We start from the raw sequence: 26,275 nt of genomic DNA, 5'->3' as shown, positions 1-26,275 counted from the left end.
ATCCTTCTTTGATATGAAAAATAGTGGGGATGACACTGGAGATTCAGAAGGACGAATAAAACCATTAGCAAGATATTGATCCAAATACTCCTTTAAATGTTGATTCTCTGCTTCGGTCAATGCATATATTCTGCTACATGGCAATATCGCACCTGGCTCCAGTTCAATTTTGCAGTCGTAGGGTCGATGTGGTGGCAATTTCTCAGCCTCCTGTTCATCAAAAACGGCGACTAAATCCTTATATTCTTTTGGGATTTCTGCTGTCTTTAGTGCACAGATCACTGAAGAGTGTGATGATAAACAGGCCGCTTGAGACTTGGTGGACACTTCCACTCCATCATGAAAGCAATTCTCTTTGCAGTAAGAGGAATTCATCTTGATCGTTCTTTTGCTCCAATCAATTTGTGGATTATGTTCTGTAAGCCAGGGCAGACCCAAAATGAGTTGAAATTGTGGAGCATCTATCAAATTAAAGATTATCTGCTCCTGATGTCCACCAAAACCTTGCATCTGAATTGGTTCGGTCTCATGGGAAATGGGTCCTGAAGAAAGATTGGTTCCATCCACAGCTCTTACTACTTCCAAAGTAGATTTCTTGATAAATCGAATACCCATTTTACGAGCGTATTTGATATCACAGAAGTTGCCCGTAGCTCCAGAGTCTATCATAACTGAGATCCCTTGAATTTCCTTCTCAAGGGTCTTAACTGATACTGTTTGTACCAAATGTGGCGCTGCGGTTTGTAAGGTATTCGCCACTCGTTGATCTAAAGGAGTTGTCTTGGGTTCTGCTTTCATCAGGGCACCTCCCTCTACTGATGAAGCTGGCCTTTTCCCACTGAAGAGCTTTGGGTTTCTTGGGACAATTTTTAACAAAATGCCCAGATGCACCGCAATATAAACATAGTTGATTCACTCTTCTTTTCTCTTTTTCTTCCTTAGATAAAGGACCTCGGATGGAACCAATTTGCATTGGTTCTTCTATCGTTATCCCTTCTCCGGCTCTCGTATGATCATTTCTTACACAATCAATTCTCAGGGGGAATGGTCGATACTCTCTTCTCTTTTCTGCTCTTCGTTCAGTTAACCGGTGGTCAATCTGTAACACAAGATCAATTAACTCCGAAATTTCGGTGGGTCTATTTGGAACTTGTGCTAAGGCATCTTTCAATTCATCTCTCAGTCCACGATAAAATATGGCGGCTCTTTTTGACTCCGGCCAGGCAGTCTCTACAATGAGTTTATTGAAATGAGCCAGATAGGCTACTAGACCTTTATTACCTTGCCTGATTTCCAGTAGTTCATTGTCAGAGGCTTGAGCTGCAGTTCGCCGATCAAATATTCTTAAGAACTCTTTCTTGAAATTTTGGAAATTATATAAAACAGGATCATTTCTGGAAATTATTGGCATGGACCATGCGGCCGCATCTCCTGTCAGATAAGACAATATAAATGCCACTTTGGACTGATCTTCGGAAAAAATGACTGGTCTACTTAAAAAATGCAATGAGCATTGGGTCAGAAAAATCTGCGCCTTATTTGGATCCCCACCGAAGCGCTCGGGTTGAGCCAAAGGAATAATAGGGGAAACTGCATGAATTACTTGAGTGGATATACCTGCAGACTGTGAAGGGCTAGGGATTTGTGAAAACACAGATTCATTTGTCTTAGCGGTGTTCCCTAACTGTGAGAAGGTAGCCTCTTTCTAGCCTTGTTACCCCCACTTTTGGCCTGTTTGTGAGTGTATGTCAGGATGTTTGTCACTGTTTTCACTGTCTCACTGGGATCCTGATGGCTAGGCCTCAGTGCTCATAGTGAAAACACTATGTTTTCAGTATGGTTGTTATGTGTCACTGGGATCCTGCTAGTCAGGACCCCAGTGCTCATAGGTTTGTGGCCTATATGTATGTGTCACTGGGACCCTGTCACACAGGGCCCCAGTGCTCATAGGTGTGCATGTATATGTTCCCTGTGTGGTGCCTAACTGTCTCACTGAGGCTCTGCTAACCAGAACCTCAGTGGTTATGCTCTCTCATTACTTTCAAATTGTCACTAACAGGCTAGTGACCATTTTTACCAATTTACATTGGCTTACTGGAACACCCTTATAATTCCCTAGTATATGTTACTGAGGTACCCAGGGTATTGGGGTTCCAGGAGATCCCTATGGGCTGCAGCATTTCTTTTGCCACCCATAGGGAGCTCTGACAATTCTTACACAGGCCTGCCACTGCAGCCTGAGTGAAATAACGTCCACGTTATTTCACAGCCATTTTACACTGCACTTAAGTAACTTATAAGTCACCTATATGTCTAACCTTTACCTGGTAAAGGTTAGGTGCAAAGTTACTTAGTGTGAGGGCACCCTGGCACTAGCCAAGGTGCCCCCACATTGTTCAGAGCCAATTCACTGAACTTTGTGAGTGCGGGGACACCATTACACGCGTGCACTACATATAGGTCACTACCTATATGTAGCTTCACCATGGTAACTCCGAATATGGCCATGTAACATGTCTATGATCATGGAATTGCCCCCTCTATGCCATCCTGGCATTGTTGGTACAATTCCATGATCCCAGTGGTCTGTAGCACAGACCCTGGTACTGCCAGACTGCCCTTCCTGGGGTTTCTCTGCAGCTGCTGCTGCTGCCAACCCCTCAGACAGGCAGCTGCCCTCCTCGGGTCCAGCCAGGCCTGGCCTAGGATGGTAGAACAAAGAACTTCCTCTGAGAGAGGGTGTGACACCCTCTCCCTTTGGAAAATGGTGTGAAGGCAGGGGAGGAGTAGCCTCCCCCAGCCTCTGGAAATGCTTTGTTGGGCACAGGTGTGCCCACTTCTGCATAAGCCAGTCTACACCGGTTCAGGGACCCCTTAGCCCCTGCTCTGGCGCGAAACTGGACAAAGGAAAGGGGAGTGACCACTCCCCTGACCTGCACCTCCCCTGGGAGGTGTCCAGAGCTCCTCCAGTGTGCTCCAGACCTCTGCCATCTTGGAAACAGAGGTGCTGCTGGCACACTGGACTGCTCTGAGTGGCCAGTGCCACCAGGTGACGTCAGAGACTCCTGCTGATAGGCTCCTTCAGGTGTTAGTAGCCTTTCCTCTCTCCTAGGTAGCCAAACCCTCTTTTCTGGCTATTTAGGGTCTCTGTCTCTGGGGAAACTTCAGATAACGAATGCATGAGCTCAGCCGAGTTCCTCTGCATCTCCCTCTTCACCTTCTGATAAGGAATCGACCGCTGACCGCGCTGGAAGCCTGCAAACCTGCAACATAGTAGCAAAGACGACTACTGCAACTCTGTAACGCTGATCCTGCCGCCTTCTCGACTGTTTTCCTGCTTGTGCATGCTGTGGGGGTAGTCTGCCTCCTCTCTGCACCAGAAGCTCCGAAGAAATCTCCCGTGGGTCGACGGAATCTTCCCCCTGCAACCGCAGGCACCAAAAAGCTGCATTACCGGTCCCTTGGGTCTCCTCTCAGCACGACGAGCGAGGTCCCTCGAATCCAGCGACACCGTCCAAGTGACCCCCACAGTCCAGTGACTCTTCAGCCCAAGTTTGGTGGAGGTAAGTCCTTGCCTCACCTCGCTGGGCTGCATTGCTGGGAACCGCGACTTTGCAAGCTACTCCGGCCCCTGTGCACTTCCGGCGGAAATCCTTCGTGCACAGCCAAGCCTGGGTCCACGGCACTCTAACCTGCATTGCACGACTTTCTAAGTTGGTCTCCGGCGATGTGGGACTCCTTTGTGCAACTTTGGCGAGCACCGTTTCATGCATCCTCGTAGTGCCTCTTTCTGGCTCTTCTCCGGGTGCTACCTGCTTCAGTGAGGGCTCTTTGTCTTGCTCGACGTCCCCTCTCTCTGCAGGTCCAATTTGCGACCTCCTGGTCCCTCCTGGGCCCCAGCAGCGTCCAAAAACGCCAAACGCACGATTTGCGTGTAGCAAGGCTTGTTGGCGTCCATCCGGCGGGAAAACACTTCTGCACGACTCTCCAAGGCGTGGTGGATCCATCCTCCAAAGGGGAAGTCTCTAGCCCTTGTCGTTCCTGCAGTATTCACAGTTCTTCAGCCTAGTAAGAGCTTCTTTGCACCAACCGCTGGCATTTCTTGGGCATCTGCCCATCTCCGAGCTGCTTGTGACTTTTGGACTTGGTCCCCTTGTTCCACAGGTACCCTCAGTCAGGAATCCATCGTTGTTGCATTGCTGATTTGTGTTTTCCTTGCATTTTCCCTCTAACACGACTATTTTGTCCTTAGGGGAACTTTGGTGCACTTTGCACTCACTTTTCAGGGTCTTGGGGAGGGTTATTTTTCTAACTCTCACTATTTTCTAATAGTCCCAGCGACCCTCTACAAGGTCACATAGGTTTGGGGTCCATTCGTGGTTCACATTCCACTTTTGGAGTATATGGTTTGTGTTGCCCCTATCCCTAAGTTTCCCCATTGCATCCTATTGTAACTATACATTGTTTGCACTGTTTTCTAAGACTATACTGCATATTTTTGCTATTGTGTATATATATCTTGTGTATATTTCCTATCCTCTCACTGAGGGTACACTCTAAGATACTTTGGCATATTGTCATAAAAATAAAGTACCTTTATTTTTAGTATAACTGTGTATTGTGTTTTCTTATGATATTGTGCTTATGACACTAAGTGGTACTGTAGTAGCTTCACACGTCTCCTAGTTCAGCCTAAGCTGCTCTGCTAAGCTACCATTATCTATCAGCCTAAGCTGCTAGACACCCTATACACTAATAAGGGATAACTGGGCCTGGTGCAAGGTGCAAGTACCCCTTGGTACTCACTACAAGCCAGTCCAGCCTCCTACACTAACTCATTTATTCGCTGTTTTATTTGGACTGTTTCTTCTATGGTGTTATTTAATTGTTTCTGTAACCCTTCCAAAACGGTGGCTAATGCTTTTATATTAATTCCCTCTGCCATTCTGCTCAGGAGGAAATCAGTTTTGTCCCTAAAAGTAGGGTGTTGGCACTTCAATCTGTCAGGATACTTCAACTCGATTTCCTCAGAAGCAGAAGATAACTCCTCAGTCCCGACCCGAGCTACTCACAACGAATATTAATCCTTCGTGCTGAGTACCCCGGAGGGGGAAAGAGGAATGGGATGGTAGAGAGACTGCCACAGAGATGATGAACGCCAGTACTCAGTCTGCCTCTTCACATCTAAGAATGGATACAGCACCTGCAAGAGTCACAGTCGCAATTACTAGGGACATACAACATCAGTTTTTCACTTTCTACTCTCAACACTTAATTCTCTTTAATTCTATTATTTCTTTACTCACCCTGAGTTCTCTGTAGCCTTGCTTCTCTCTATAAATGATAGCTCTTCTTAAAACAATGCTTATTACTGATTCTGGAAGAACTTCTCAACCTTTGTTAGAGATTGGTTTTATGTTGCTATATATATATATATATATATATATAGTTGGTGATAATGCGTTCTTCAAATCAGCTGATGTTATTTAATTTCTCCTGTCTTATTGTGACTTCTGTCAATACTTGTATTTGTAAATGCTTGTTTATTAAAGTTTGTTTCTCCTTTCTTACTTCGACATTTGTTGATAACTTGTATTTGTAAATGCTTGTTTATTACAGTTAGTTTCTCCTTCCTTACTTCGACATCTGTCGATAACTTGTAGTTGTAAATGCTTGTTTATTTAAGTTCGTTTCTCTTTTAAACTCTATTTTGGTTTATTACCATTGAATTTGTAAATGCTTATTTGTTAACAGTTCTTTTCTCCTTTAAACTTGGACTTAGTTTATCACCTTGACATTTGTAAATACTTGCTCTTTTAAAGTTCATTTTTTCTTTGACTTTAAGATATTAAACAAGAACCTTGTAAACATAAGGTTAATTCATACATTAACTCTGTAGCCTTGCCAACTCCCACAGGAACGGTCTACTATCAAACTCTTCGAATAAACCTTGACAATATTTATCTGTTTTCTGTAATATAATCTTCAAATGTAATTTTACCTCACAGGAGTTTCTGTTCTGAAGCGCGCTCTTTCTCCACACAGCTGATTCCTGTCAGACCTCAGTTGAAGTGCAAGGCTTCCAGCTGGAGAGCTCGTAACCTAGCAACCAACCGATTGCAAGACTAGAACTGTAACTAACCTTCAGGACTCACAGTGGCCATCTTTGATCTTCTCTTCTTGATTCTTCCTTTGAAATAGGCGCAAGATTACTCTGCAAACCTTCTTCCAGTTTGGGCTTTGCTGTCTCCACTGAGGATATCTCTTTGCTTTTCTCATGCACTTCTTTGATTTGACTTGGAAAGTTTGTGTGGTCATGACAGTGTAACAGGGTCGATGTCATGCAAAGTGCTTGAATAATGCCCAGCGAGATCACGCTGCGTAAGAAATAAAAATAAAAAGTAGTCCAGAAACCATACGGAAAACATGGAGCCTCGTATCTTTTCAGTAGTTCACCGGTGCTCTCGAGGAGGGCTAAACACCGGACAAGGCATGACGTATGCATGCCTTTCACTAATGAAATCAAGCGAATGTTAAAAGGCAAGCCCACTAACCAACCAAACTGATGGCCGTGACATGGGCGTGGTTAAAAGAGAGATTACAAAAGGGACCACAGCAGTTGTGCGCTCGACTCTAAGAATGACACAATAAGAAAGTAATTTTATGACAAAATGTGCCACATTACACCGCATAATTTGCATTTTCCTGTCACATAATTTACTCAACCCTGCTGCATAATTTGGCCCTAGGTATAATTACATTTGGAGCAGTTCATTCCTGCTTGGAGATGGATTCCTTCACCTGTCTGCTAATTTCTCTAAATGTAGTTAAAGTTAGCACAGAAAGCAGAAAAGCTAAATTTAAATCAATCAATCAATCATTTTTATACAGCGCGCTACTCACCCGTGAGGGGCTCAAGGCGCTAGGGGGGGTCACTGCTGCTCGAAGAGCCATGTCTTGAGCTGCCTCCGGAAGGCGAGGTGGTCCTGGGTGGTCCTGAGGTGGGTGGGGAGGGAATCCACGTCTTGGCTGCCAGGTAGGAGAAGGATTTCCCACCTGCAGTGGTTCGATGGATGCGTGGGACGGCGGCGAGAGCGAGGCTGGTGGATCGAAGTTGATGGGTGGGCGTGTAGAAGGTGAGGCGACGGTTGAGGTATTCGGGGCCCTTGTTGTGGAGGGCTTTGTGTGCGTGGGTGAGGAGCCTGAGGGTGATCCTTTTGTTGACGGGTAGCCAGTGTAGGTGTCTCAGGTGGGCGGAGATGTGGCTGTGGCGGGGTACGTCAAGGATGAGGCGTGCAGAGGCATTTTGTATTAGCTGAAGACGTTTCTGAAGTTTTGCAGTGATTCCTGCGTATAGGGTGTTTGCGTAGTCCAGGCGGCTTGTGACGAGGGTGTGGGTCACAGTTTTTCTGGTGTCTGCGGGGATCCAGCGGAAGATCTTTCGGAGCATGCGGAGTGTGAGGAAGCAAGAGGACGAGACGGCGTTGACTTGCTTGGTCATGGTGAGAAGGGGGTCCAGGATGAATCCGAGGTTGCGTGCGTGGTCTGAGGGGGTCGGTGCGGTGCCCAGGGCGGTGGGCCACCAGGAATCGGCACAGGCGGAAGGGGAGTTTCCGAGGATGAGGACTTCCGTCTTGTCTGAGTTCAGCTTCAGGCGGCTGAGTTTCATACATTCTGCGACGTCTTTCATTCCATCCTGCAGGTTGGTTTTGGTGGTGGCTGGGTCTTTGGTGAGGGAGAGTATCAGCTGCGTGTCGTCGGCGTAGGAGATGATGTTGATGTTGTGTTTGCGTGCGATGTCGGCGAGGGGGCTCATGTAGACATTGAAGAGAGTAGGGCTGAGCGAGGAGCCCTGTAGGACGCCGCAGATGATCTTGGTGGGATCCGAGCGGAAAGGCGGGAGGTAGACTCTTTGGGAGCGGTCAGAGAGAAAAGAGGCAATCCAGTCCAGGGCCTGTCCTTGGATACCGGTGGAGCGGAGGCGGGTTATTAGGGTGCGGTGGCAGACGGTGTCGAAGGCAGCCGAGAGGTCGAGGAGGATGAGGGCGACTGTTTCTCCGTTGTCCAGCAGGGTTCGGATGTCGTCGGTGACTGCGATGAGGGCGGTTTCCGTGCTGTGGTTGGCCCGAAATCCGGATTGGGAGGGGTCGAGCAGGTTGTTGTCTTCGAGGAAGTTTGTCAGTTGTTTGTTGACGGCCTTCTCGATGACTTTGGCCGGGAAGGGGAGGAGCGAGATGGGGCGGAAGTTCTTCAGGTTGCTGGGGTCCGCAGTGGGTTTCTTCAGGAGAGCGTTGACTTCCGCGTGTTTCCAGCTCTGGGGGAAGGTGGCAGATGCAAATGAGCTGTTGATGATGGTCTGGAGATAGGGGGCGATGCTGGCGTCGGCTTTTTTGAAGATGTACTGTGGGCACGGGTCCGAGGGGGCACCGGAGTGGATGGTGTTCATGGTAGTTTTGGTCTCTTCGGCGCTGATGGGTGTCCAGGTGTTGAGGGTGACGGCTGGGGCTGTGGGTTCTGTGGTGGTCGGCGGGATCTGTGGACCGAAGCTGTCGTGTAGGTCGGTGATCTTTCGATGGAAGAAGGTAGCGAGGGAGTTGCAGAGTTCTTGTGAGGGCGTGATGGAGTTGGAGCTGGCGTTGGGATTGGAGAGCTCTTTGACGATGTTGAAGAGTTCTTTGCTGTTGTGGGTTTTCTTGTCCAGTCTCTCTTTGAAGGATGCTCTTTTGGTGGCGCGGATCAGCTGGTGGTGTTCGCGGGTGGCGATTTTGAGGGCTGACATGTTTTCTGTGGTGTGATCTTTGCGCCAGGTTTTCTCGAGGATACGGCAGGTTTTCTTGGATTTGATTTAACAATATTAACCATGAGTGAATAAAAGCACACTTGATAGCATAACAACCTTCCCTGGCATTATTCACTGAAGAGAAAGGGGCTTTTTGTTAGGCGAGCTTGATTGTGAAGAGGCAGAGTGCAGTCACTCAAAATAATGGAAGCTGATGGCTGAAGTGCTGGCCCACTGCTCTTAGACTCTGCTGTGCTGGGCAGAAGCAAAATGTGAATGTCAGTTTCCATCTGTCATGCTTTGTCTGTCCCATGACCTTCGAGTGACCTTTCATAAACAGCAGGATCTACAGGAAATCATCTTCTTTGGAGATGTGCAAAAATGACAGATTCCTTCCAGAAATGTATTCAGCACAAATTAGGGAACATTAGGTGATACAGACTGATAGGAATGATTATATCACTCTGTCTTCACGCACTCAGTCCTCTACACAAAGAGATTACAATCTAAACACACCCTCTTTCCTACCTTTAAATTGCAGAATTTCAGTTTTTCTGCAAAAAAATGTTAATTTTCCAGGGTGTTCTGAATGACACAAAATATGTATTTTGCATGTAAAGAAAAGATGAAGATAGATCATGGGAAGAAGAATATATCTGGAACTGTGATATACAATTCAGCACAGAGCATATGTTTACACACATATGCTACCAGGAATAACCAGTGTGGCGCAAAATGGAGAAGTATGTCTAATGAATAATAAAAAGTGTGTTGTTCTGCTCAGCGTTTCTTGTTTCACCCATCACTCCACAATGGTGCAGAAATGGATTTCCTGCTGCTTGGGAGGTGCACTTCCACATAAGGTAGGAACAATTACAGACAGGATCAGTTCTTGAGAAAGAACTCAGGCCAAACTTTGAGTGTGATGAAAAGACCATCAGTGATTGCTAGCCGCAGTTGTGGCATTTGCCAAATTCACCAACTACGTCTCCGAATGGAGAATGCATTGACCAATGACTGACACCTGCACTGCTTTCCATGGACCTGGAGGTCATACTACTAAATTTGCACAACTAGTGTAGTGCAACATCTCATCGTATGTCTATTTTGTTTGCCAGTGCTTCAGTCTAGGGATCACACAGCAAGGCAAATTGAATTTCCTCATTTGCATTGAGAATAGGGCCATGGAAATGAGTGAACACTCATCTCCCAAACTGTGCAAGCAAACTTCGATCAAGTTTAATTGTTAGTACAAATAGCAAAGTGCAGTCACTTCTACAGTAACAAATTGCACTAGGAGTGCTAACATGGATCCAGTCTACCCTCATGCGCATGCTCCAAATCCAGAAAAATGGATAGTGAGATTGAGAAAGGAGAGAAACTGAAGAAAAAATGTGTTATGAGGGTAAAGGGTCACACAGCGAAGAACGATTCCACAACGCTCATGCTCTAAATCTTTATTCTTCAGTCAAGGAGCATCAAGTACGGCTCCCAGTACATGAGTGTCATTGAGAGTTCCATCCCCACTATTTATGCTCTCAGCACATTCTCCTACTCGCTCGCACACATTAGATTGTCATTGCTAATATAAGTTTGCGCACACAATCTTATGTTTATGTTCATACCCACGTCAGGATTTTTGCACGAACAATGACATGTGCCTTATAAAACACCTTGTGAGACCAAGGCCATTCGCTTTGCAGCAGACCTCAGCCTTTGTGTCTCTACAGAGCCTGGTCTGGAGACTGGAGGGTGACCTTGTCCTAAGGTAATGGGGGTTGGGGTGCTTCTCTTGGACACGGCATGGGCAGATTAGGTTTACTATGCCCTGCTCTCTTTAGGGTAGAAAATATGCTTCAAGGAGGAGTTTGCATATTCATGTTTATTGCAATATGTTGGGGTTGTTCATATTTACATTGCCTATTTTCACAATCCTGATTTTGTTATTCATCTATTCCTAATCATTGCAGCTCATGCATTTTATTGTGGATTGCAGTCTTTTCAATAAATACATTGAAAACTATCCTACATCTTCTTTCCTGCCTGTTTGTGTGTAAGAGACTTATTGCCAATGAGAAAAAAGGGTAAGACTTGTTCCACCATGGTTTGCTTGAGAGATTTTCAGAGCCCATTCATTAGGCTGCCAGAAATCACTTTTACTATTTGGGTTTTGGTGAGGTGCTGCTAGAGAGCTGGGGGGGTTGGGCCGACTGTTGCCAACTGGTATAAGAGTGACTCAGTGACCTACAAACAGAGGTGCTGCCGACCTAATCCAGCAGTCTTGCCAAGATATGAGAGTCCTTACGACACAAAATCCATGCCATATGCAAGTGGCACGCATACTGACACAACCACATCACCTACTACACCTCCCTCTAGCTCACCCAGCCAATCGCATCGCACACACATACACACGTTCTGACTCACACACACAAGTCAATCACAACATGACAGGTACATGTCCCCTTGCAATGTGCACACATCGGCGCAGTTGGCAAGTGTGATTGTACCGTCATTGCGGTGCCAGCATCCGTTTGACAATGAATACTGCTGCCATAATAACAGTTGTCTATGTGTTCAATATGTGTTGTGTACCAGTGTGTCCCCACCTGTGTCTGGCCCACCCATGGCTCTCACATATGCATGTCACAGTTATTTAAAGAAATTACTGCAAGATGTATATGTCTTCAGTAGTCCTGTGCCCATGTGCAGTGACTCCAATCATACACAGCCAAGGCGGGTTGCCTACCTTTGTGTCGAGTGACGGGGGGTCATGTTTTCTCCATGGTCCCGTGGCAGCAGCAACAGAGGATCCTGTCCAATCATATGCAGCCGGAAACCGAAAGGAGAATTGGGGGAAACTGAGTTTTCACCCTCTTTTCCCCAATCCGCCAAGTCAGAAGTGGAGGTCTGACTGACACTTTTTGCTTGGCGGTAAGGCACATCCAAATCTGCTTGGCGGTAAGTGTGGCTGAAGTCCCACCATCAGGCGCTCTTTCCTATGGTGCCGTGGCAGCGGATGGAATTCCCTGGTGGAGCCGGCAGGACTTGGGCGGGTTAAAGTCTATGATACCGCCAATATCTAAGTATGGAGGGTAGGTTTTCTGTCGGAAAACCGACTGCAGGACCGGTTTCGGCGAACATCTAATTCAGGCCCTTAGTCCCCCACAAAAACACTTTGTAACGTTCTGAACCTCACACACATGCAAGGAGATCCCTTTCCATTACATAGTAATGTTGCTGAGCTCCATGGAGCATTCTTGAACCATAGGAAACAATACACTCTCTTCTTTCTTCTCTCTGCATGGGTACTCCTCCCAGGCCACAATTACTTGCAGCCACAGCTATTATACAATCTCTTCCCATGACATACGGTTTAAGACAAGGTGCACTGCTTATTAATTCTTTCAACACATTGAAGGTAGGCCACTCACATTTTGCATTCTTCTTCAACAACTCTCTAAATGGCTCAACTTTCACAGCATAATTTTGGATAAACTCCGCATAGAACTCAATTAATCCTAAAAAAGCGCCCAACTGTTCTTTGGTGTCAGGTATGGGACCTGTCAAAATACCTTTGACATGAGTGCATTTTGGCTTAATACCTGGCCGTCTTATCAGATGTCCCAAATACTCCAGTTCATGGGCTGAAATTTGCATTTGTTAATTTTCAGTGTTAATCCTTTATCCGACAATGACCGCCAGACTTTGTCCAGGTTCATGGTCTTCAATGTTACACCCATATACTAAAATCTCATCCTGGAAATCAGTTGCCCCAGATAGTCTTTCCAGCATTTTGTTCATTAAATGCTGGAAAATAGAAGCTGCACTGGCTAGACAAATGGCATCCTACAATAACAGAATAATTCGTCCATTGTGATGAATGATGTTAACATTTTCAATTCACCCTCAAGCTCGACCTGGTGGTATGCACTAGCTAAATCCAGAGTTAAAGAGACCTTGGCACCCGCCAGGGTTGAAACCATTTCTTGAAGATTTGGAAGCGGATGGGCGTCCACCCAAATGGCATTATTGATACTGCGTAAGTCAATGCAGAGTCTCCATTCCCCAGATGCTTTCTCAGAAATAATGTTGCCGGACATCCAAAGTGATGATTCTACTAGCTCAATTTTACCTTTTTTGCATAAATCCTTTAGTATCATTTTAGGTTTCTCTCTATGTGCAAAAGGTACGTTTCTAACTTTATGTTTTACAGTTACCTCATCACTCTTAAACCTATAAATTGTTTAAAATCTCAAAATTGACCTTGATTTCTATTGAAAACTTCATTATATTTCTTTTCCAATTGTGACATAAACTCACTCACTAATGTTGAATCCCCGCAAGTACAGTTCCTCCATTTGTCAACCACACAGACTGGAGGATTTTACTTAGGATCTAGTATATTACTCATTTCCATTTGATGAGACCATTCCAACAATGAGAGCCCCTTCTTTGCTACATACACTTTCCATTCAGTACTGCAACCTAAGAAGTCCAACTTTGCTCAAAAATATCCTGCTAAATCAATTTTATGTCCCATAAATACCCCTGCAAAACATCAGGTGGCAGTAAACATTTATTAGGCATAATTCATCCATAATGTCTAGCTTGATAATAGTGTTCCAAGAGCAATAATCAACTAGGAAATAAGTTTGTTTACCATCAATATTAATATTGCAGGACGGAAACGCTCTTTTGGCTAAGCCATCACTTACATTCAATGCATTGTTAGGATCTTACGTTAAATCCTCAAAATCCTCTAACTGGTTCTTGCATACATTTACTGATTTTTTTCCACAAATGGGATCTACATACTCTACTGAAATGCCCTTTTTGTTGCACTTAGAGCAAATTTTATCTATGGCAGGACAAAATTAAAAATTACCTAAATGCAAGGGATTCCCACATCTATAGCATGCTAGTGATGTTTTCCTGGCAACATTCTTTTTTAATATTGCTATATTGAACTTATTATATTTCGTAATAACATGGATTTTACCGCTGGGTGAACCACTTGTCTCTTGTACAAATTTTTCTGAATGTTCTATTGCTTTGGCAAGCTCAATGGCACCACTTGCCCAAAGCATTTTCTGGAATTTCATACTATTTGTTTTCATTAGGATCTGATCTCTTAAACTCATAATTAATGTACTCAAAGTCACAGGTTGATGCAGGTGACCGTGACTTTAAAACATATTCTTCGTAGGTTCATTAACAGTTCGTTTTCTTGAATAAAACTTAGATATATCCATAAGTACGTTTGTTTTTTTTCACATCTTATGTACATTTGCTTAGAAGCGTATTGATAGACATTCAAATCACTAGCACCTAGTAAAACCGGAAAAGGTTTTTGCTCTTTTAACCCAAACCCACCTAAACAGTGCTTTAATAGGGAAAATGATCCTTCAGATCCACAATCATCACCTTCCAAAACTTCCATATAAGCAAGAAACACTGCTTCCTAAGTTTCTCAATCTATTGGAGGCCTGCCAGGTACTGGCAGAAATACAGGAGGTATTACAATGCTCAACCTAATAATAGTTAAATAATTATTGACTAGCAAAACTCTCCAAAGTTAGTATATGGTAGATATGTAGTCATAAAGTAAAAAAAAAAAACAGAAAATAATAAAATATAGTCACTGTAGATCCTCAACCAAAGTACTGCTCCAATTCTACTCAGAAATGTGCATCATCATAAATTACTTGAATGTGTGTTCAACCGTTAACATAAATGTGCCTTTGACTGCTTCACTTCTGCTCAGGTGTGAGCGTCATCGTGAACGCACCGAACACAAATAATCATAAATTACTTGGGTTTGCGCAACACCATTAATGTGCCAGCTAATTTGGAAGTGTGACACTCACTTCCAGTTGTAAGCACCTGTTAGCGATCCTGCTCCAAAATGGCCACCACGTTGAGTTGATGAGTGACATGAAGATCTCATGCCTCGTCGATATTCCCTAGAAGCGTTGCGGTGGAACCGGTTTCACGCTCGCTCTGCTGTCAACCAGCAGCTCTTCCAGGTAGCACGAGTGGAGTCTCTCGCCCATGCCGCCGCCACTGATTAGGGCAAAAAAATGCAGCAAATTGCTTCTGCTACACTCGCAGAGCAATTCACAGGCTTTGGTGATACCCAGACTGTGAGCATGTCTCAAAATCATTCTCCCACGTCGTCCGGCAACGGGGTGAAATGATTTCCCGCAACAGCAACTCTCAAACCAATCCCAGTCCAGGTCAAAGGCAGTGGTCACCCATGCTTGTCGCCAGTGTTATGAGGGTAGAGGGTCACATAGCGAAGAACCAGTCCACATCATTGATACTTCAGATATTTATTCCTCAGTCAAAGTGCATCAAGTATGACTCCCAGTACATGAATGCTGTTGGAAGTTCCAGCCACACTATTTTTGCTCTCAGCACATACTCCTGCTCAAGTGCACACAATTCATATGACAATAACAAACACCCAGCAGCTCAAATACCAACATATGACATGTTTCATCAACCACCCCGTCCCCCAGTTCAAATAAAAACATATGTAACAAAAAGGGGAAAAGGATGGGGTAAACAGAAATGGAAAGAGAGATGACTGAGATGTTGGACACGCGTCTGCTACATCTGAAATGTATGTTCATAAAAGTAAAGGAAATAGAGTTTTTAATTTGTCACATAAATGATGCTTTGTACAGGAATCCATGAGACACATAGCTACATTCTACATGCTAAGAAAAGATGCTCAGTATTGCAGAGGTTGGTACAAGAACCACTGCTGATAAAGAAGGCCCATGTGGCAGGGAACAGCTTTTGCTCATGCACCATGTCAATGATGCAGATCAACACAGACCGGTTTTTGGGCAGAGCCTTGACCATCTTCTTTTTATTGCATTCACTGTCAATCTGCCCCACTCACACATTACTTCTCACCTTCATTGCATGTTGATCCTTTGAATCCAGCGTTACACCTGCACGTGTCATCGGAAGTGCAAGAGCCATTAATGCAGGTACTTGAATTGCAAAGTTTCACTGTAGAAGAGAAGAACACATTAAATAGAAACAAGGCAAGATGCAGCTACATCATTGTATATTAAACCTAAGCGGTTTACTTTCATAAATGTTTATATTTGTCTGTTTAAATGAGTTACCTGTTCCCTACTCAGTTCAATCTACCTCTTTACTCATATGGTAAAGGACCGAGCAGCAGTTGTTTCTGATGTACATGGTCATAGTGTCCAACAAGCACTTAACATAAAGTTAAGTTTCACAAAATTATCTTTTTATGTTTTCCAAAAATGTCTTACGTAAGTTCTATCACCACAACAAATACTAAATTATGGTTTAATTATTTTTCAAGGTTATAATACTAAACTTGCCAATAGGGAGCTGTGCTTTGGTACTGCCAGTGCATAGAATTTTCTATAACCTACTTTGAAAGTACACAATGATTTCCTCGGGATGGCTGTTGCAGATCATTGCATATAGTAGGGAATAGAAATTCATCAAGGGCAAAAAAGTAGGTGGCAGGTGCAGGCTTCCAGATGTACTTTCGAGAAGGTCATGTAATGTTTTGTAAAGGCGTCTATTACCTCTGTGCTCAGTTGTCCACTGATGAGAGCTCCTGTGTAAATTTCTTTTATTTACAAAGTTAAACATTTTTCCCCCATTGAAGAAGCCCTTCCCTTGCACCCCTACCAAATCTGAAGGTGAATGTTCCCCTTCTAAACCTGGAAAAGCAACTACTCAGCCTTTTGCTTGCGTAAATGTTTGACCATTTCCAGGGTGGGTAGAGGTCTGAGGGAAGTCTGAGAATGCCAAGAAAGATACAAACGTCCAAGGCAAACCACTGTTGAATGCACAGTTCCAGTCCCTTATAAATGATTTATCATTACATAGTTCTCTAGTTAAAAAAATCTCCAGTAGTAACTCCATCAATGCCTGACAGAAATCAGTTGTTTAAAAACCTGTATATTCTGTTCTGTACTTATGTTTTCAACCAGATATACCTTTGTGAAAAGGGCCATTTGATCCATATATTTAGTCATGTTCCCTGGACCTGTCATCAAAGGTGTGAGTTGTCTTTTTGCTTCTTTAAAGATTTACAAGGCCATATACACAGTAAACTGCTGGAATTTATGTTGCTACTTTTCTTTCTGTAAACTTTTTCATTTTGTTACTCACCTTGACATCCATTTCTGAGTTCATATTCTTTTAATCTGCCAGGCCTCATCAGAGGAAGACATGCTTGGTTTGGTCATCTAAATATATCTATATGTCCTATATGTATGCATGAAGGACCTCTTGTATAGGATAAAGGGAAACCGACCCACAAAGCAATGGAGCATAGAGCAAGATGGTGGGATACCAAAAGAAAGTGTGTGTGTGTTTGGGGTGGTGTCTGCTTAGTTGTCATCAATATCTAAATAGATAATTACAAAAAGAAACAATGTACCTGTAGAAGATAAAGGCAAACCAACCACAAAGCAATGGAGCATAGAGCAAGAGTGTGGAACACCAGAGGAAAGTGTGTGTGTGGGGGGGGGGTCTGCTTGACTGCCATCAATATCTAAATACATAATTACAGAAGGAAAAGAAGATGCTTGAAGAGTTGTGTGTTTAATTATTTCATTAAGTGCAGTAGAACAATGGCTTGACAGATCTGAGTGGGGTTGGGGTTGCAGCAAGACAGGAATCAGGAGAAAGCTGGATAAAAACCTTCCAAGTGTTGGATGAAAGTGCCTTATACGAAGGATCATTAACCCTAAGATTTACCTCTACCATCCTAACACTACTTTGAAGGATATTCAGCCGGTGAATTCTACCCATATTAGAGTGATGGCTGGTGAATTTGAAAAGTGGTGGGGCGGGAATTTTTTTATATAAGTCTAATGCACGAGCAAGCCCATACTGAAAATGGATGGTGCGGGGTATTCTGCCCACCCAAGAAAATATTGAAAAAAAATGATAGCTGCCATAGTGAGACGGAGCTGATAACCAAGAACTTGAAACTCTGATCTCCAGCATTACTTAATTTTAGTGGTTGCCCTAATGGAAATGGCTTTTCCATGAGTTGATTCAGCGTGTTTCTGGGTGTTGGTTTTCATTATATTAGGGATTATATTAGGCAAAAACACAATATTCAAGAAGGTTTATTCTGCCTTAGAGATTGGTTTCATTATATTTATAATATATTTGTTTCTACCTAATAGAGCAGTGTGTAGCTCCCCCTTGGGATACAAATATGCACTTGGTGAATGTTGGTTTCCACTTTTGAAAGGTGTCCCTTCACCATCTATGTTGTCCTGATGAGACCCTACATTGTATAAAGAGTCGATACGTCGTTGACTAAGCCATAACGAACTCAAAAGGTTCCTAGTGATTTATGGCATAGAAATGGACATTGTTTTTTGTTGAGTCATGTACGGCCGATTGTTTGAAACCTGTTTTGTTCCACACTTGATATGGATGTCATTATATGTTACAGGTTCGAGGTTGTGGGACTCTTTTGAAATACAACAAGATACCTTAAAGGAAAAGTATTGTGTTGGGTTGTGTGTAAATATGTGTTTGTATATGCACTTTATAAAATTATTCCTTGCATTTCAATGAGAGAAATGACCGTCAGTCTGTACATTCTGTTGCAAAAATAATTCGAGCTATTGTGCGGTCTCTATTAATATTATCCAGGTATTATAGATAAAAACCATTGTTTTGAATACAATAAGTAGCCCAGGCTCTTAGATGGCAGGGCAGCTAAATGACAGCACCCATGTGACACCATATCATGTGTGACACCAGCAAGTGCTGACTTTTATGTAAACCTCTCTCTGAATTCTGGGACATGTGCCATAGCGTGGTGGCATATTTCTGAACATTTTACTACTTTACCCCATTACAAATTCGCACACACACCGACATACATGCACATGCACACTTAGAATTTAAAATACTAGGCAAGTATGTAGCAACCTTCACTGCCCTGCACAAAGCCCAGACAAATATGCATAAAGTTTTCAACTCAAGTGTTTTTGCTTGGGCCGGGAGAAGGGGAGTTTCTGCCGGACAAACTTTTCAAAGGTCCCAGTATGGTAACTACAGACAAAGAGGCAAAGGGTTTCAATAACCCAAACCTGTGGCCTTTTACTCCCAAAGTGGGCACTTCCAGATTTCCAGAGGAGACAAAATGAGAAGGCAAAGCTCATCAAATTATCAAGGTGAGTATGAACACTTCTCTTCTTTCTTCTTCCCAGGAAAGAGTGGGGGGTGCGTTTAAAGAATTTTATCCATGTTTGGGAAACCATAACCCACGATCCTTGGATTTTGAATACAGTAGGCGTTCCAAATAGATTTCACACTACTGTAAAGCCCTTCCAAAAGATTCCGCCAAGAAAGTTTCCTTTATCCAAAGTCATACAGAAGGTGTTGGAGGAGGAAGTAGTATCTATGCTGAAAAAAGGGGCAATTATAGAGGTGAACTTGGAATGCAAGGACTTTATCAGCACTCTTTTTATGGTAAAGAAGAATGGCAAGGACTGGAGACCAGTCACAAATTTAAGAAATTTAAACAACTTTTTAGTTTACAGGCATTTCAAGATGGAAGGGATCCATCTCTTGAGGGACACGTTACTGAGAAATAATTGGCTAATGAAACTGGACTTGAAGGATGCCTATTTCACTATACCCTTGGCAAAAGATTGCCAACTTTTCCTTCAGTTCATGTGCAGAATTGCCTCTACCAGTTTTGCTCTCTGTCCATCGGCCTCTCATCTGCACCTTGGTGTTTCACCAAGGTGAAGAGAGCTGTGGCTTCCTTTATAAGAGCAAGAGGGGTACGTATGATCATTTACCTAGACGATATACTAATCATGTCCCAGTGTGATTCTCAAGTCTTTAAAGATCTAGACACAGTTATGTCTCTTCTTGTGAATTTGGGGTTCATAGTGAACAAAGAAAAGTCTGTCCTTATCCCATCTCAATCCTTGGAGTTTTAGGTTTCACAATAGATCCGGTTTACTACTTCCACCCAAAAAGATTAACAAGATAAAAAAGGAAATAATGTATGTCCTAAAAAAAGACGTGTTTTCTCTAAGTGAGATTACTGGGCCTGCTTTCCTCTTCTATTCAAGCAATCTTTCCGGGCCCTTTACACTATTGTGCTCCGCAGAGAATAAAAGCAAGAGCACTTCACAGAGGCTTATGGTATGGGGACAAACTAGTTTTGGACCCAGAAGCAAGAACAAAGCTTTCTTGGTGGCTACAGAATTTAGAAGCCTGGAATGGTCAGGCAATATTTGGTTCCTTACCCAATTTTATTCTAGAATCAGATACAAGCTCTTATGGCTGGCGTGCACGCTTGAATACACAGGAGACTGGCGGGCTATGGACAAAAACAGAGTTTACACCACATAAACTATTTAGAGTTAGCTGCTGGTCTTTATGCCCTAATTCATTCCAGACACTCTCTTCCGGGAAGAATAGTTCTATTGAAAATGGACATTGTCTCTGCAGTTGCCTATATAAATCATTTGGGAGGAACGAAATCTATAGACCGGTCAACCTTGGCCAAGAAGCTTTGGATTTTTTGTTTGGAACACAAAACCAACTTACAGGCAGAATATCTGCCTGGGAGAGCGAATGTGTTTGCAGATTGGAACTCAAGATTTTTTAAGGATTTCAGCGATTGGAAGCTCAACAAGGTTTGCTTCAACAAAATCTACCAATGCTTGGGTCTCCTAAAGATAGATCTCTTTGCGACCAGACTGACATCTCAGCTAAGGAAATACTACATTTGGATGCCAGATCCAGGGGCTCTAGCTGTGAATGCCTTCCTTCAGAAATGAAAGGCAGAAAATGCTTATGCTTTTCCCCCTTCGCAATGATTTAGAGGCTCCTCCAGAGAGTGGGGAAAGAAGAATATTCCCTTGTTCTAGTAACTATGTTTTCGACATCACAGGCATGGTTCCCAATCACCTTGGAACTCGCCTGCGACATCCCTTATTTTCTTCCTACTATGGAAGGTCTTCTCAAACACGTAGATGGGAAGGAACATCCTCTAGTACAGTCAGGGGCTTTGACTTTACCAACTTGTTCTACATTATTTGCTTATTCCTAGTTTTAATGGCTTTTACTAGCTTTACTGGGTTATAGCTTTATTTATTGTTCCAATTTGCGGAAATAGTTGCTCCTTTTTAGATGAAATTCATTGTATAACTTGAATTTGTGGACTGACACACTGGCGGGCGTTTTCTTGTTTTGGAGACCTGCAATGAGACATACGTAGTTTGGGAACCGCTGCATCTGTTTTCCTCATAACAGCGCTGCGGCTATCTACCTGAGATGCGTAGCTTGTGAACCGCTGTGCATCATAATCAAGCAGCAGTCTTTCTCTGTACATGCATGATGTATCGTGTATAGAGATTTAAAATTGCGAACCGCCGCGTCTGTTTCCTTCATAACAGACGCGGCGGCCGTCTAATCTCTACCAGAGATGCATGGCTTCTGAACTACCGCGCATCATAATCAAGCGGCTTTAATGACATTCAAATTCTCTTTGCATTAAAATTTGGAGAATTGCTATTTTTTGTAACACTAAAATCCCATATAAATAATTTGGTATCAATGTACATTTTTTTTGCATTCTCCTTGATTGACTCTTTTGCTATTTCCAATCGTATTCTACCTAACTGTCCATGCCTGTGGCCATACCTGCAAGAATGTAATTTGAGCTCATCAGTCTGGAAAGCTACACTGTGGCTAGCTCAAGGAGTTTTGTAAGGAAAGGAAGCTTCCAAACAAGAAGAGCACAGAAAAGCTGGAGTTCCAGAAGGCTCTAAAGGCCTGGGTGGAGGCTCATCAGTTACTGGTAACAACAGAGGCCCAGGATGAGGAGGAGGGTATGGAGTAGCAGGAGGAGGACCTGGGCACAGGTCCTGAGCTGCAGCACCCAGAGGAGGAGGGCAACTTGACCCCAGGAGTGGAGCTCCCTGCCGGGGCAGAGAGCACTGTGGGCCTGATTCTAACTTTGGAGGACGGTGTTAAACCGTCCCAAAAGTGGCGGATATACCACCTACCGTATTACGAGTTCCATAGGATATAATGGACTCGTAATACGGTAGGTGGTATATCCGCCACTTTTGGGACGGTTTAACACCGTCCTCCAAAGTTAGAATCAGGCCCTGTGTCTTCCCATGGCCTGTTTCTAGAGGAGATGGCAGACAGGAGGACTGAGATGATATTTCAGCTCTAGAGCAACTGGCTCCTGAGATGATCCTTGAGGAGCTGAAACTCAAATCCAAGTAAACAAAATGCCACAGTAATGGGGGCAGTGTACCTGCAGTGTCCTTGGGAGACAAGAGGGTCCACCTTCCCAAGGATCTGGTGCCTAACCTTGCTGTAGGGGACAAAATAGATAAGTGGTTTGAAGCCTATGAGTGTGCCTTGGGGATGCATGGGGTCTCTGAGGAGGAGTGGGGGCCAGTCTCTGGAGGCACCTAATGAGGGGAGGGATGCCCTGCTGGCCCTGGGAAAGGGGGACAGGATAAGGTAACCCCCAATAAAGGACAACCTTATCAAAAAGTATGGCCTTCCCCCAGAAAAGCATAGACAGAAATATAGGGACGACCAGAAGCTGCCCCAGCAGTCCTGGGTTGATTTCAGGGATTACTTTCAAAATGCACTGGTGAAGGGCAGTGAAATGAGTGATTACAAGGGGCTATAGAATTTGTTTGTGAGAGAGCACATGTTCAGTAGTTGTTTTCCAGAGCTGCGGGTTTCTATCACTGCAGAGTACTGAGGGCCCAGATGGAGGGGTGGGGAGGAAAGGCTCTCCCCGACCCCTCTTCAGCCTCGGGGTATAGACTATGGGCTAGAAAACAAGCCTTAGACTACAACCCCTGAACTGTAGGGAAGGAGAGTGGAAGAAGCATGTCTAATATCCGGGGATGTTGCCTCCACTATGAAGAACCTCAGAGGTCAGGGAACCCTCAGGAGCCATTAGGGAACTCATTGCCAGCATCAAGTCTGGAAGTGAGGCCTTCCCAAGGTCCCCACCTGGAGCTTCCACATGGCAGTTGATGCCCTGGGGTCTGGGCCTTGACACTGACAGCTGTCAGTGGCCTCTTTTGGTTGTTGTCCTTCTGGGCAGACGTTTCCATGGATTGGGGACAGACGTCTGATCCAAGGGGTGGTATGGGCCATATCACTTTGTTGGCCATGGTTGTATTGTCTGCAGACTGGACTGAACCTGTGAGAGAGTAAAGGTTAGGAGGCGCACAGATGGGGTACACAGATGAGGATAAGGGTTCCCCTTGGGTCAGACCAGTGGTTCAGGAAAGTGTAAACAGAGGGATCAAACTGAAATCAGAGAGGCATAAAACGGTCAAGTGTCACTGTACAAGAGGGTCTTCGTCCACTTTCTAGCACCCAAGCAGCGAAGCCCATCCAGGTATTGATTAGCCTACCCTGGCTTTTGGCTGGAGGTGGGAGTTGTGTTGGAGGTGGCCCTTTCTGCAGTGACACCACAAGCTTTTTGCCTTCATCCCTCTCGTTTTCGGAAACTGTTTGTTGGCTCTAGGGACTTTTTCACTGCTAACTAGTGGTTAAAGTGCATGTCCTCTCTTCTTTAAACAAAGAGAAATTGGCTTACATTCCTTAATTTACTTGTAAACCCCTAATAAATTGTTAATACACGTACCCAGGGACTGTGAATTAAATGCCACTAGTGGGCCTGCAGCACTTATTGTGCCATCTGCTTAAGTAGCATTTTTAGACATGTCTCAGGCCTGTCATTGCAGCCTGTGTGTGAGGTTTAAACTACCATTTTGATGTGGCAAAACAAACCTTTTGCTAAGCCTAAACCTATCACCCAAGAAGGCAGTGACAAAAAATAAACAACTTCTCGAGGCAGGCTTTGCGCTTGAGAGAAGTTTTCTTTTCTCAAATGTTTTAAAACTTTGCATAGGCATTGCAGTGTTTAAATGAAACTTAAAATGTGTTCTATTTCTGAACAAGGGTAGAGCTCTGAAGTAGATGAACATAGAAATACAAGAGGGAGAGAAAAGAGATGCATACATAGTAGACAGCAACAGAGAGGAAGGGTCCTCGAAACAAAGGTGAAATGTACTAAGAACCTGTTAATTATGAAACAAAGTGGCTTCCAATGCTTCATTTATCACCACTTTCACTTTTAGAGTGAAAACATGCAAGATAAAAACAAAGTTAATCTATAAAGAGCACACATTGGAATCAACCTCACGCCCGTGCACCGTTCTAATTAGGCTTATTACTCCTGGCCGATGGAGGATGATTGGGTGGAAGAGCGATGGGGTCACCTAACCGTCCTAAGTGGTCTACTTTACGCATGGGTCGGAATTACGAGTTTGAAGGTATATAGAGCATCCAATAATTATAGGTGGGAAATAACTCAACTTTCATTAGATTTCAGAAGGTCAAACATGCTGAAATTTAATGTGAGGAAAGCATGCAGTATTCACGTAGATTTTGGTGTGTTAAGACCAAAATACCGGTTATTCTCCAATACTCTGTAATACATGTTATTTATTGCACCCAATAAATAACATACCCATTGATATTGTTATTTATCAGATGCAATACATAGAACCTAAACTCGTGATCAGGCCCTTAGTGGGACAAACAACGTGGCAAGATCCTTGTTAGCCAGTCCTCATCATCAGGGTCCTCAGGAGAAAAAGTGAAAATATTAACAGAAAACCTTGGAAATATAAACACAGGCAATGAAGCATAAATAAGATCTTAGGGAGTGCTCCTAACACCAAACAATATTACAGTGGTTAAAATAAACAATATGAAAACTAATCTGCATGGAACACTTCAGAAAGCAAGTCAACTAGTATTTCAGTTCTCACCCTCGTGTCACCATTCTGATATGGCTGGTGGCTTCCAGCTGATGGAAAATATTCAGTGATGAAGGGGAAATGAGTATCCCCTGACATCAAGTGAGCCAATCCCCAGGGGAGAGTTCAACAGAACTACAAATGAAAAAGGACTCTAGTAGTTTAAATCAATCAAACAATCAGGATTTATAAAATGGGGCTAATCACCTGATAGAGTATACAGGCGCTTGCAGGTCCCGGAGCCTTATTCAAAACAGTCAGGTCTTGAAGGCCAGTCGGTATTCTGAGAAGTAAGGTGATGGTGCGAAGTTGCATGCAGCTGATGTTCCAGGTCTTTGCTGCAATGTAGGGATGGAAGCTCCCTCTACTTCTGCTTTAGTAGATGTGGGGAGTATGGGCAAGTGAAAGGGAGGTGGAGCGTAGTCTTGTGTAGAGTTTTGTGTGCATGGGTCAGCAGCTTGAATTGGCATCACTTATGTACGGGGAGCCAGTGTTGTTGCCTGAGGTGGGATGTCGTGGGTTTGTCGGGGAAGGTCGAGCATCATTACTTCTGTCTTATCTGTGTTCAGCTGCAGGCAGTTGTTCTTCATTCATTTAAACATATGGGAAGCTGTGACAGAGGTTCAGAACAGTGTTCAGCTGTGTCAAGTGTCACTCATCAGAGGTTAGACTAATGCAAATTGGACGTTTTCCCCTCATTACTACCTCAACTTCTGTCGTCATGCAATCCAGAGCTCCTAGAGCTGAGCTATGTGTGTATAACTAGTAACAGCATCAGCTGAGGTGTCCAAATAAACAGCTTTTAGCTGCTGTGAGCACACGCTGTACTTGGGGTGGAGGGGGAGCAGGTTGCCAGGGTAACGAGTGGTGTGGTAGTGTGAATGGGCGCAGGCCGCAGGTTGCAGAGTAGTGACATCCCTCAGCCTGGACCCACCCAGGACAGGATCATACCATCTCATGGTGTTAGAGTATCTTCTGGAACCTGCCTGTGGCTGGGACTCATCATTTGCATTAGAATGAGATCTGAGTTGCTAGATGGAGAGTGCTGTCCAGCAGTCATCTGGATGCCATGCACCAGTGGAACGCTCTGCAGCGTGAGTAGCCTGGATGGCATGGTTGTTGTGGGAATAGGGTACTCTGAGTTGGAATTGCTTCTCTGTTTCTCCCAGAGTAGGGAAAGGTTCCCCTGAGCGACTATGTGAACATTGGGTGACCACCTGTCCGTAAGTTTACGGACCGTACGGAATTTGGGATTCAGGTCCATTATGATTTCTTTCATGGACGCCTTTTGTCCGTAATTTTGGACATTGCAGGGAGCTGGGCTGTCCCCTTGCAAAAAGCCCCAGAGTTCTTTAACATTCACTACAGGGGCCATCTCAGACTCCTGCTGTGAACTCAGTGGCATGCAGTATCCCCTCCCCAGTCTAGCACAGGCTTCTATCAGCCCATTTTCATTCTGTTTGGCCCAATATCACACACAGAGTGGTAATGGGCCTGGCTGTGCAGTTACAGAAGTTGCTGGGCCTCCTCCTGCCCCAGCCTAGGGCAGGGCTTTCTGCTTTTATTGAGGGGCTGGTGTCACCTCACCAGGACAAAACTCTGGGGAGGTGGAGAGGGGTAGTTGCAT

General features: G+C 44.2%; 1 protein-coding gene across 1 annotated transcript in view; it reads right to left on the bottom strand.

Moving 5' to 3' along the window:
• The window catches only part of LOC138293608 (adhesive plaque matrix protein 2-like), a 562,975-nt gene that overhangs the window by 302,256 nt on the left and 234,444 nt on the right, over nt 1–26,275 (bottom strand). Inside the window, exon 8 of the mRNA XM_069232882.1 lies at nt 15,707–15,805. Within this exon, the coding sequence (XP_069088983.1) occupies nt 15,707–15,805 (99 nt within the window). The remainder of the gene's footprint in view (nt 1–15,706; nt 15,806–26,275) is intronic.

The sequence above is a fragment of the Pleurodeles waltl genome, chromosome 4_2 (genome assembly GCF_031143425.1).
Source record: "Pleurodeles waltl isolate 20211129_DDA chromosome 4_2, aPleWal1.hap1.20221129, whole genome shotgun sequence".
In the NCBI taxonomy this organism is placed as follows: Eukaryota; Metazoa; Chordata; class Amphibia; order Caudata; family Salamandridae; genus Pleurodeles; species Pleurodeles waltl.
This window is presented reverse-complemented; position numbering and strand designations above follow the sequence as displayed.